Source organism: Agelaius tricolor, unplaced genomic scaffold (genome assembly GCF_023055355.1).
Source record: "Agelaius tricolor isolate 1412-34295 unplaced genomic scaffold, bAgeTri1.0.p SCAF_9, whole genome shotgun sequence".
Taxonomy (NCBI): domain Eukaryota; kingdom Metazoa; phylum Chordata; class Aves; order Passeriformes; family Icteridae; genus Agelaius; species Agelaius tricolor.
Window position 1 is genome coordinate 19,539,630 of NW_027269269.1, and position 12,982 is coordinate 19,552,611.

At 42.3% G+C, this 12,982-nt stretch overlaps 1 protein-coding gene across 3 annotated transcripts in view; it reads left to right on the forward strand.

Moving 5' to 3' along the window:
* LOC139592758 (alpha-2-macroglobulin-like) overlaps positions 1–12,982 on the forward strand; it is a 36,717-nt gene that overhangs the window by 17,327 nt on the left and 6,408 nt on the right. The window contains exons 15-28 of one of the 3 annotated variants that reach the window (XM_071432975.1): positions 190–339; positions 551–721; positions 1,448–1,538; positions 2,931–3,057; positions 3,334–3,562; positions 4,639–4,765; positions 5,361–5,482; positions 7,891–7,942; positions 8,581–8,664; positions 8,772–8,948; positions 9,874–9,958; positions 10,143–10,299; positions 10,565–10,639; positions 12,765–12,930. In XM_071432975.1, coding sequence (XP_071289076.1) covers positions 190–339; positions 551–721; positions 1,448–1,538; positions 2,931–3,057; positions 3,334–3,562; positions 4,639–4,765; positions 5,361–5,482; positions 7,891–7,942; positions 8,581–8,664; positions 8,772–8,948; positions 9,874–9,958; positions 10,143–10,299; positions 10,565–10,639; positions 12,765–12,930 — 1,813 coding nt within the window. Of the gene's footprint in view, positions 1–189; positions 340–550; positions 722–1,447; positions 1,548–2,930; positions 3,058–3,333; positions 3,563–4,638; positions 4,766–5,360; positions 5,483–7,890; positions 7,943–8,580; positions 8,665–8,771; positions 8,949–9,873; positions 9,959–10,142; positions 10,300–10,564; positions 10,640–12,764; positions 12,931–12,982 lie in introns of all 3 variants that reach the window. The other 2 variants (XM_071432976.1, XM_071432974.1) reach the window with 2 other exon arrangements.

Below are 12,982 nucleotides of genomic sequence, written 5' to 3' on the forward strand. Positions count from 1 at the left end.
TATGAAAATTTTAAAAATGGAGCAAGACAGAAACAAAAAGAGAATCACTCATCCTTATTAATTACATTGATCAAAGATGAATATCCATTAGACACTAGCCAATTTCAGTTCACACAGCTAGAAGTGTCAGAATCATAATGTAACAGTGTCTGGAAAAATGGTGGCTTGAACGTCCTTTTGGATTTTCAGGTGAGATTGAGTTTTGCACCCAAGGAAGGTCTTCCTGCTTCCAACACACACCTGCGACTCCACACCTCTCCAAGATCCCTGTGTGCCCTCCGTGCAGTGGACAAGAGTGTTCTCCTCATGAGGCCTGAAAATGAGCTTTCTCCCAGCTCTGTGAGTCTTGGCTACTTTTGGTAATGAGCAAGTACAAGAACCAAGCAAGCCCTCACTAACAGCACTATAGACATGGGGGAATGTATTTTTACAGTTGCATTCCTTACACTTGCCTTTTAGAAGCTGGCATTCACCAGTGGAGTGCTAGGTTGTGTCTGTCCCTGTTAGTGGTGATCTGCTGCATTGTTCCCTGTTATTTGCATTTCTCCAGGTGTATCAGCTTCTCCCACTAAAGGAAAGCCAGGGTTATAGCTTCAGGGAATACTACTTGGAAGAAGACAACGTCAACCCATGTGTATCGCTTGACAATCTGTCATTAAATGGATTTCTCTACATACCCATTTCTTCTGATGGTGAAGGGGATGCCTACGACATTCTCAAAGTAAGCACCAACCTTTCATTTTTCTCTTTTGTTCCCTTTTTGAATTCAGTCTCCTCTCTTCTTCTCACCTGCCCTGAAGGGCTTTTTAATAAAAAGATAAGCTCATTTGCTGTAAACTTGCTCATATTTGTATGCAAAAAAATAACCAGGCTCAGTTCCCACATCTACTTAGCCCATGAACAGTAACTGAGGACTTCTCAAAGCCATTAAAACTTTGAAAGGTCTCCTCATAGTACAGACAGCTGCAAATGGGCTTGGATAAGGCAACAGACCTGAAAAATTACCTCTAGTGGCATAATATTAGAAACTCCTCATTCACTCATGTTTTCTTTCTCTGGTTTAAATATGTCTTTGTTAAAATATCAGTTAATTTGATAACCCATAAATCCATGCATATGCACCCAAAGTGTCCTGCACAAAGTTTTTTGGGTACCCTCCCTCCAGTGCATTTCACACATGCCATTTTCATGCAGGCAGCTGTCCCCAAGGTAGGCCTGTGGCTTTACCTTTCCACCTGATCATGCCAGGATTTAGCCTTAGTATGAGAATAACATGATAGAGACTCCTCATCTGTGTCAAACCAGCCTATCCGGAATTTACATACAAATCTTTGTTATTCTGATCATTACCAGACTTAGGTACATCCATTCTTGACATACTAAATGAAGTTTATTTTCAAACCATTTTTTTGCATATTTTTTGTTCTTCTTTCTCTTTGTTTACTAGGAATTGGGCTTAAAAGTCTTCACTAGCAGCAAGATCCATAAGCCTGAACTCTGCGAGCATTACCCAGAACACATGATGGAAAGGAGTTACAGTGGTTCTAGTACCTTTTTGGTTTTACCTCTCACACAACCTCCTAAAATTTACCACCCTGCCTCTTTCCTTCCCTCTTTGCATCTTTGAATATTAATTACACAGGCAGATCTGATTGCATTCAGATATGCTGACCTAATTCAGGATCCCTCCCTTCTGGACCAAGTCCTGAAATATGAACTGATTCACCTCTGCCCGCATCTTCCCAGGCAGCCAGATGTGCCTGGCTAGAGCTGTGTGTGCTTGGCGACTCCCATGCTACCCCTGCAGCAGCAGAGGGCTTGTAGGCACTAAAGGAATATTTCAGCACAAAGTAATGGGGTTTTTTCCCATCAGATCTGAGTCCAGCTATGAAAACCTAAAATAGGAGCATCTGCATCTAGGCAGCCACGTTCTAGGAATAACTAGAAGAACAACCAGGGTAAAAGTGGGCTAAGACAAATGAGAAAGTGGTACAATCCCGTGGTTCAATATTTTATCACTGGGGGCTGAGAAATTTGGTTCTGTTCCAAGTTTCCCCATTTACATGACTATAAGGGGCTAGGTAGGTCATGTTACTTCTCTGCAGGTTCAGTGACTATGAAGATGGAGAGAATGATGTTGCTTTTTTTTTGCTTTCTTTCTTAAACAGATCTGAGATTAGAAAGACTATATAATAAAGACTCACCTATATCACTTTCAGTTACTGACTTTTATGGTGCAGTACCCCAGCTCCATTTAAACAATTTTAGCTTTTGGTGCAGTGACAGCTTCTAGCTTCCTACTCATAAGGATCAGATCTTTGGTTTTGAAATGTAGGATTTGTCATCAGAGCATGGCTCAAGACAGCTGTCTGCTTTGAGAAGATGTAAAGTCTTCTAAGCCTGCTGGAAAAGCCTTTTGTAAGGCACAACAGTATGCAACACTGTGAGATGGCCAGAGATGTAAAGACCCATGTTCATTTTTTAAAAGTTCCTAGATGGAAGGCTAAGTGTGGCTTCTGTTTCTGGTCATGTATAAATGCAATCAGTTCTTCAACCAGATTATTAAACTGTGTGCCATGGTAATATTTGGGGACAGTAAGCTTCAGATTTGATTCTGTATTGCTATAGAAATATGCCCTCATATCATCATGAATGGTTCTTTTGTCACTGAGAGGTTTTCTGGCAGTGGGGAAAGAATGCTCAACTCCATCCAATCTCTGTAAGAAGAGTAGCAACATTAAGAAAAATTAAATACTGAGATGGCAACAGAGAAATTTATGTTTCCAGTGGCCAAGATGTCAAAGCTGTTCTTTCAATTTTAAAATTTGACCTAAGAATAGCAACTACCTGGAGGGAAAGTAGTTGTCCTGGTTTAGAATGGAGTTTGACACATCTTTTCCTTTCTTCCTGTCCTTGAATAAATTTGCTAGTTTCTGCAATGAATCTGCATGGAGAAATGAGTTATGACATGGTAGAAGATATGGTTGATGGCAATCCTATGGAGACTGTCCGGAAGTACTTCCCTGAGACATGGATCTGGGACATAGTTTCAGTGAAGTAAGTGTTCAAGAGAATGAGAGTGTGGTCACTAGGCCAGAACCTTGGACTAGGTTAAAGCCTCGGTGGATGTATCGGTATTTCAGTGAAAGGAGTATTTCTAGTAGACAAAGGCATTTTTTAAGGACATTAAGTACAGGATGCTTTAGAGGAACACACAAAAGCCAGTGCCTGTATCCCATCTGGGCAGGGGTTTGCTGTCAGCAGATGTTGCTCAGTAGGAGAATGGATGAACACCAGAATACAACTGAAATCTTGTTCTCTGTCCCTCACCAGCTCTGAGGGAAAAGCTGATCTAGAAGTGACCATCCCTGACACCATCACTGAGTGGAAAGCCAATGCATTCTGCACTTCAGCAGACACAGGCTTTGGCCTGTCCCCAACAGTGTCCCTCAGAGCCTTCCAGCCCTTCTTTGTGGAGCTCACCATGCCCTACTCTGTGGTGCGTGGGGAGTCCTTCACGCTGAAAGCCACCGTTTTCAACTACCTGCCTGCCTGCATCAGGGTAAGGGATGCTCACGGCTTTGCTCAGCCTAACAGCCATGGGGAGACTGCAGTGGGCCCTTTTTAACCAGGTGTTCTGAGCCAGATGACTGATCTGCAAATGTAATTTCATATAGGTGTATGTATGTACAAATCCTTGTTGTGTTCAGTGAAGAGGGAATGTGTTTTCCTGTCAAAGTTTTGAAAGCTGCATTTGATTCAGAACCTGAAGTGCTGCTACTGAGAGCCCCAGCCTTGTCATCACAAATTTATGTCACTGTTTTACAGAAATAGAGAACCTGGGTTTTTCACAGATCACAGAATCATTGCATGACCAAATGGAAATTCCAGGTTCACCAGGGTGGATATTTCTGTTCAGCCTTTAGTCTCATCTCCCAAAACTTCACAGAAGATTTGCTGGAATTTTCAGACTTCCTGTAATTTGTTGCATCTGTTCCTAAAACAGTGAGGAGAGCTATTTGGCTTCACCATTCTTACCTGCATTTTTTTCTAACATAAAAAGACAAGAGAAAATTTGGAAAGGGATTAGTACATAATCTCAATTGCCTTTGCTTAGTTTTTTATAAATACAGATTTTTATTCTAAAAGGAATGAAGCTGAAACAAGGAGGGGCACTTATCCAGTCATTCCAATGCACTCTCACTTGTGTCTGTTATTTCCTATTTTGTTTGCTATTTTCAGGCTCTTTCTTCCACTTTTCCTTGTTCCCTTATTCCACTTCTCTTTGTTCCCTTACTAGCTTTCCCACTGCTGGTGTTTTATCTCTTCACCTAACTAATCATGAGGGAGATCTATAATTCATGGCACTACTGGTCTGTGCAATTCATTTTCCCAGAATCGATTTCCTTTCCAAAGATGCTGTTCTCTACAGTTACCTCCCTGATCTCCTACAATTGCATAAATTTCAGTAATTTCCTTCTTTATAAGGCAGCTCTTGCTCTGCAATACCCATAATAGATAGCTCCACTACCAATTATTAATACCCATAATAGGTAGCTCCATGTACTGCATTGTCTGCAATAGCTCCAGCTTCTCCCCAAGTCCAGACCTCATGACCCTTCTCTGTACAACTGGCAGGTCAGTGTGTCTCTGGCTGAATCTACTGATTTCCTGGCTGTACCAGTGGGGAAACAGGAGGAATCCTACTGCATCTGTGTGAACGAAAGAAAAACTGTTGCTTGGGCAGTAACACCAAGATCTCTAGGTAAGAGACCAGATGACAAGATACTGGGATCAGATAGCAGTGTGTGGCACCAGAACTCTGGTGTGAGGAGCTAGATGACTCCAAACCTGTTTGGAAGGATCTTCTCTATGTCAGAAATCCAGCCTCCATGCTGAGACACTACACTGGGTGTAATGTTTCCAGGTCCTAAACAAGTGATGTGTAACAGGCCACGGCTTTCCCAACATTTTAATAGAAATCACAAATTCCCTTAAGGCATGTAAGGAACTCAGACATTCCAGCTGTAGAGCTAAGAATGTCTTGCCTAAACTTGGTTGGGTCTGAAACTTTTTAATCAAAGCTTGTTTTCTCTGAAGCCTCCTAGAAAAAGGCCATTTGATTTATAGGACCTTCCCAATCACTGCTTCATACTGATGGACTAACACCTGCTTGGGCGGCCATCACACAGGAGGTGATCTGGAAGGCTGCATCGGGATCAGGATAAAACCCTGTCTCAGATTTAGTTCTCCTCTTGGAAAAGCTTCTCTGTAATGCATCCCAGAATTCCCAGCACAAACACAAACCTGTATTTCCCTTGCTCTGCCTGGCAGGGCTGACTGACCCCTGTTTCCTCCAGGGCAAGTGGAGTTCTCAGTGACCACTGAGGCCCTACAGAACCAGCAGCCCTGTGGGAATGACATTGTGGAGACCCCTGAGAAAGGGAGGAAGGACACGGTCATCAGGCAGCTGCTGGTGGAGGTACGTGGGCTGCTCCTTCTGGCGGCACAGAAAAGCAGCAATAGCAACAGCCAGAGCTGCTGTGTGATAAAGGTTTTCTGGTTTAGCCATGAGAGCAGCAATAATGGCTTGTGGGACTCTTATTCTGCAAACTTTTACAAAAGAAGCACTGATAAATCTAACACAGGCCAATAGAGGCCATAACTCATAGTGCTGCCATCTCACAGTCAAAGCAGGGTCTTACATTACATGGAGGGACAGGAATAATAAGGCAGGCAATAATGACAGGGGTTTTTCCGAGACACATCATATCAGAGATAAATGAGAAATCCTTGTGTTTGTCTGTAATAAATCACAGGGAAAGGCTGTGAATAGAGCACTAGCCAGAAAGCTTATGCTTCTCCTCCAGCCCATGGTCAGTACTCTGGAATCTGGAACAGTCACTGCAATCTACAAATATTTCTAAACAAAACTACCATGACTGTTTTGAATTATTTTTATTACACCTCTAAGAATGTTCAAAAAAGTGTAACTAACCTTTTATTTTTACATTATTTTGTACACTTCTTTTCTTAAGCAGTGTTTTGCAATGATAAAAACATAGCTTTCCACATGGTAAGTTGCCAGTCATAAAATTAATCCTCAGTATAAAATTCCCAGTGATGCTATTAGCAAAAAAAAAAGCACCAGATTGTTATATAGACAAATTTATATCATAATAAGTCCTCCTTACATTGCAGACATTCCAGTTTTCAGTAAGGCAGAGCTAAGATTCATGTAGCTTCCGAAATGTTTTGCTAACTGGAATGTAGTGATGGAACAACAGTCCTATCTGCTAGGCTTTTTTTGTTTGTTTGGTTGGTTTTTTTTACAAATGGATTTGAATGTATAATACATAAACAACTGTTTTATATTTCAGGAAATGTTCCTAATTTCACAGACCCCTTCAGGAAAAAGATTGTTTGTTTAGTTCTTTGAAGATACAGGAAGATAGAGCACTGTAAAATCTTTTCTCACAGATGGCAGGGGAATGTAAATTACTGAACAAGTATTAGAGTTACTTCTGTCAGGGTGTCTGAGAGATTGCTCCTGTTATCCTGTTATTGTAATGTGGCAATTAATCTACAGCAAGCCCTGACAGGATGGAATTTGAGATTAGCATCCAAGGCTGAACAATTAATTAGCAGGAATGGATACAGTGTAACATGCTTGGGGTGAGCTGCATTGTCTTGAGCACATGGATGGCAACATTCCCTGCAGCAGGCACTGCAGCCCAGAGAGAGAGAGAAGTGAGGGTGCCAGAGGCCCCAGGGCATCTTCCTGCCCCTCAAGAAACCAAGCCTCATTGAGGGCTCTTTGGGAAAAGGGATTTTTTTTTTCACCCAGGAATTTCTCATCTGGAAAGGAAAATCTTTCAAACAATTACAGTTTGTACATTTTCATTTCCTGTTGAAAATCAAACAAAACAATGGATTTCTCATTTAGTTGCATATCAGAATGACATACTGAGACAAACAAGAAGGTGCCTTCTCAAACAAAAGCATTTAGCTCTGTCACAGTTTATCCAGAAAACTTTTTCTTTTTTTCTTTTTTTTCTTTTGTTTTTTTTCCTGCTCTTTTAATACTTTTCTGTCTTTACATACTGAAGAATGAGAGACAATGTATTCTGATTGTGAGAAAGTGAAGACAATAACACCATTGTTTACATGCTGGAAAAAAAATATCAGCTGGCAAACACTGGAAACCAGTAGTGAAACAATGGGAACTCTCCTATTTAGAGGTTGAAAAACTGGTGCAGTAATCTCACTAAAATAAATTCTGACAAAAACCAGTTTTCTAGTAAACATTTGATTCCTGAGTTCTCTGCAAAATATTTTCACCCATCTTAACAGAAAAGAGGGATTCTTTTCTTACTTCAAAGACTAAACTAGAACTTATAAACCGGTTGACCGTGGCACACATTTATATTTTGGTTGTTGTAGCATGTCAGTTGTAGGTGCATTGGGGTGCTCTAGCTGCCCCCAGTCAAAGTTCTTGCATACACATTCTCTCAGTGTGCCAGGCGCTCAGCCATCACCACAGCCTGGAGAGCTCTGCTAGACTGGGCCACAGTGCGTGGCAACTCAGATCACCAGGTCCCGTGTCCCTGTTGACAACATCACCCTGCATGTTATCTCCATCACAACCTGTGAAGCTGCAGGGCCTCTCTCAGTAAAAAGAAAGAAAAGAAAATGTATTACATTTCATACTTGTAATTAGCCAGTATGTTACAGTTCTCAATTATCCTCAGATTACTGCATGGAGAAGAAAAATTTCTAGGCAATTTTCAAAGAGTGTCTTTTACTTTCCCTTTTGATATTTCTTCCTTTTCTTTGTTGCTGCTGTTTCTCATTTTTTGCTCTTTTTTTTCCCTTGCTCTTTTTCCCAAGCCGGAAGGGACTGAAGTGGAAACCACATACAATTCTGTGCTCTGTGCATCTGGTAAGAGCTATTTGTTTAACAAAACTTTCTTTGCTGAGGTAGAAACTAAAGACAAAGGTAGAAAAAAAGGTTTTTGAGTGCTCCACTCTGAGAAGAAATGTGTAGGGATCTGATAAAATTGAACAAACTAGATGTAGGTCCAACTGTTAGTGAAAACAATTCTTCCTGTGGAAGAAGAGCTGAGGATGTCACAATGTCTACAAATACAGAGGGAGAAGTACATCTTTTAGAAAATGAGGCTGGCCAGGTCAATGCAAGGAGAGAGTGTTTGGGATTTGATTCAGTTATCTCTAATGCCTTTCATTTAACAGATGTAAAATCAAAAACCAGACTCTGTGGTAAGCCAGGTCTGCCCATCCAAGCATAAAGGGCCAGAAAAATAGGCTGGAAAAGGTGTATTTGTCAGTCAAAACTGGTTGATGGTGCCATGTAGAAGTCCATGACCACCTGTGTGTAAGGATATTGCAGGCCCAATACAAAATTTGTAGGGTGGGAAACTTCATCAACAAAATTACAGATGAATGGATATGTTGAAGTCAGGAAATCCCTCTTCAGTTTTCTTACCCGTGGATAGCTGCTACCCATGCATTGTAGATACATCTGGAATTGTAACCAAATTAATCTGCTTTTTATCCCAGAAGAGTCAGTGTCGCAGACAGTCTCCTTGGCTCTCCCAGAGACTGTGGTGGATGGCTCAGCCAGAGCATATTTCTCAGTGCTAGGTAAGTGAAACCTCCTCAAAGCATCACATGCTATTTTGAAACACTGCCACTTCAGGCTGTGCTCAGTCTAATGGCCAATTTACACTGTGAATTGTCCCATTGCCCAGGTGACATCATGGGCACTGCCATGCAGAACCTGCACCAGCTCCTCCAGATGCCCTTTGGCTGTGGGGAGCAGAACATGGTCCTGTTTGCCCCCAACATCTACGTCCTGGACTATCTGAACAAGACAGGGCAGCTGAGTGAGGAGATCAAATCCAAGGCCACTGGATACTTAGTGAGCGGTGAGCTTTTACCTTTGTTCATCCCTTCCCTTGGCTATTGGATAAGTACACTGTTGGCCACTGGCCTGGATGATCTGTTGGAAGCTCTAGAAAGGAACAGGGTACTGGCAGCTTAGGGGTATTCAATACAGGATCTGTAAGAAGGAATCCTATGCTTAGTTGGACGTACAGGGTGAGAGACAGCACCATCCAAACAGGAACACAGAAAAAGCCCGGGGTTGGCAATAACTCAGTATTTCCCTCCATAAAAAAGGGTTATATGAACTACATAAATCAGACTATAACCTTTAATCATGGCAGCTGCTTATGTAGATCTTGAATTCTCCTTAGGATTGAGGTGTGAAAGTACTGCTCACCTGTGACCAGAGCAGAGTTTTACCACATTAGCTAGGGCATGATGACAGACACAACATCAGTACATATGCACATGGTGGGCATCTGCCGACTAGCAAGGGGTGGTTGTGACTCAGTTATTTTTGCAGAAAAATTGCATTTCCTCCAAAGAAAATTATCCTGTCTTCTGCATTCCTATCCTGTGTAGGACTCACATTTTTTATCAGCTCTCATTTGGGAATCATTCTCCCATTTCTCTCAAGTTTGGGATGAATTTACCTCTCCTCCTGAAGTCTTGGGCAGAGAGCAGCAGTGAGTACAGATAGACAGTTTCCAGGTGTTTTTGGAGAGAGGAAGAGCACAAGAATAGAGATATTCAAAGTTCAGGGTTTCCCTGAACTTCCTTTTATAATACTGAGCAGCGCATTAGGTCACATTTGTGCCACAGCCAAGGGGAACAGTGTCTCCCATGTCAGCAGCACAGGTCACATTTGCACCTTAGCCAAGGGACACAATGTCTGCTGCATTTCCCTTGCATGGCTCTTTGAAAAGCACTGCAGCAACTGAAATATATTTTCACTCTTCATTTCAGGGTATCAAAGGCAATTGAAGTACAAACACCGGGATGGTTCTTATAGCACCTTTGGGCCACGTTATGGGCAAGTTGGAAATACCTGGTAAGACTTCAGTACCTCTGGCTTTTCGTTTCTGTTTTTCATGCCCTCTTATTCCTCAGTGTTATCTTGTACTTGGCCATTGTGGGGTTTGGAATGGAGGTGGAGATGAAGTTAAATGGGCCCTATGACCTCTGGTGGATACAGAGCCTACTCAGGATGTCTTGGCTCCCTCTATCACTTTCAGGCTCACAGCCTTTGTCCTCAAGTCCTTTGCCCAGGCCCGGCCTCACATCTTCATAGAGGAGAAGCACATCCAGGATGCTTTGATCTGGCTTACTCAGAAGCAGAAGGAGAACGGCTGTTTCCGCAGCTCTGGGACACTCCTGAACAATGCCATGAAGGTAACAAATCTGCCTGGTTGGCTCCACATGGGCTTTGTCAGGCTGGAACTTGACCATAAGTCACTCTGGCATCAACAGAGTTATTTCAGCAATTGGGGTGTGGGAGGGAGCAAGGAAGCAGAAAGAAGTCAGCACCATCTTCTGAAGGACTCAGCATGAAAAGGAAGCCAGGGAGAATTTGTCCCTGCAAGATGTAGATATGTAGCACAGGGAGAAGCCAGTGGCACTCTCTGGGATCAACAAGTACTTCTGTGTTTCCCTGCAGGGTGGAGTGAATGACGAGGTCACACTGGCAGCCTACATCACTATTGCACTGCTGGAGATCCCTCTGCCTGTAACTGTACGTGCCTGCACCCCCACCTGAGCCACAGATGGTACTAACCTGCCCTACTAGTACCCCCATGCCCAGATTGCCAGGTTCCTTTACCTTTGGAAAGAAGAAATCCTGTCTGAATAGTCTTTTCATTCAAGCCTAGACTGAAGGAACATCTTCCTCCCTTTTCTTCTCCTCTCCCATTTTATATACACATTTCATTTAATATTTTTCTGAGTTCTTCTGTGGATGATAACGGATTTGCTCCATACAGCTTGGATTGACAGTGAGTTAAATAATATTTAATTCTCTGAAGTATGCCAAATAGGTTTTCTACACCCACAGAAATCTCCTTCTGTTTCTTAGAATAGTAGAATCCTGTTGAACCACTCTTGGGCCTATTGGGCAGATACAGCACCACCGGTCTGTAAAAAGGGATGGCACACTCGGGCATTCATTGTCATTTTCTCTACTTCTTGTAGATGGTTTTGTGGGAAATCCCCATCCTTAATGCTTGAAGGATAAGATATACCTATAGGGAATTCCATCATGGCACCTGTGGAAAGCCTAAGACCTATTTCAGAGCAGTGTGGGATTGGTCATTCTGATCCCCTCACTTTGAGAGAAGGTGGTTGTGCAGGTAAAACTGAGGTATGAATCACAGCAGAAGGACTGCTGAACCAGTGTGGTTGCCAGGTTGTTGCAATCTCTCTGCTCCAAATGTAGTAGGGAATGTTCTGTGTCCAAAGTTTTTTCCTGTGTAGTAAGAGCAAGCATAAGGAATTATTGTGTCAGTAAGGTGACATGGATGGCACTAACCTCACCAGAAGAGCATTCTTTCTTTGTCATGTGCTGTGTTTAGAAGCCAAGCTCTCAGGCAGAACCATATTGGAAAATGAGGATGTTTTCCAGCTTCCCATCTGAGTCCAAACCTGCCACTGAATGTGAAGGAAGGAGTTTGTCACAATCTGAGTGGGATATGGGGGCATTTCAAGTTAAGCTGTATGAACTAAGATTAGCACAGCCCTTAAGTAATTAAGGCTCATACAGAGTATTTCTATAAGTAAAATAAGCCATGTTAAACCCTGATAAAAACCTTAATAGCACTGTCCTTAGCATATGTGTCTACTGTCACATCCTGTCATTAGGCTGCACTCCTCCCCAACATCTACCTTACAAACAGTGGTAGGCATAGACACAACCAATTTTGGTTTTATTCTTTGCTTTCTTAAAACCAGCTGAACTGCTTCTCCAAAGGGGATCACAAAAAATTTCATCTTGTAGTACACACACAGTGAAATTCAAAGCACAAAGCAACAGAAAAGTATGTCTTTTCCTTCTAGACCCTTTATTAAGCTGTAAATGTGCTGTTAGCTTTCAGGTCATGGCATGCTTTCCCTGCAGAGCTACTTTCTCAATTTTATAGCAGCTTTTCCATCACAAATGAGGAGCAGTCATGTCTTGCTGAGAGTTTGTGGTGTAACAGTGTGTGTAAGTCATAACAACGTGTAAAGTATTTTACTTTGCTGTAGTGATTGCAGTCTTAAACCAATATATGCATTGCAAATGTGAACATCACAAAAAAACTTCCAGAAAATAGAAAAAAAACACACCTTTTTTATTCTTGTGTGGAGATAGAGTTCACCAGTAAACTAGAATCTATATTACTTCCAGAAAGTGAATTTTTTTGAAAATGCCCTGGAAAGGGGGAAACAAACAAAAAGGAAAGGATAGAGCAGAGGGTGAAAGCACAGAACAGTCTCAGGGTGATAGCTGGAGGAGGAAAGCAAGTATTCAGTAAACCTAAAGGAAGGAAGTAATACAGAGAAGTCCTCTTACCGCAGAACACAATCAGACCAGTAATTCTTCACAAGGAAGAAGGATTGGAGCACTGCTTCACAGTCTTTAAATCAAACTGGGAAAAACCATTACGACAAGACGTTAAAGAAAAGTAGATTCAAGATAAGGAGCAGCCTTTGGCTGCCCATTTGTTCAGGAATTATTAGGCCTGGAGGAAAGGGATACATGAGGGTAAAATCGTTGTCTGGCTAAAAAGTGGGATGCTAAGGGTCCACAGGTACCACCCAATTCGTATTGTTCCAAGATGGAACTCAGTATGATCACCTCTCATTCAGTCTCTCTCTCCTTCCAGCACTCAGTGGTGCGGAATGCTCTGTTCTGCCTGGAAACAGCAGCAAATCAGAAGGAAAACCATGTGTACACCAAGGCACTGCTGGCATACGCCTTTGCCCTGGCAGGGAAAAGGGACCAGCGGAAGGCATTGCTTGACTCACTAGAAGAGGAAGCTGTGAGAAAGGGTGAGTGTTCCTGGTGGGACGTGGCTTTCACCAGCCTTACACCTTCCCTTGG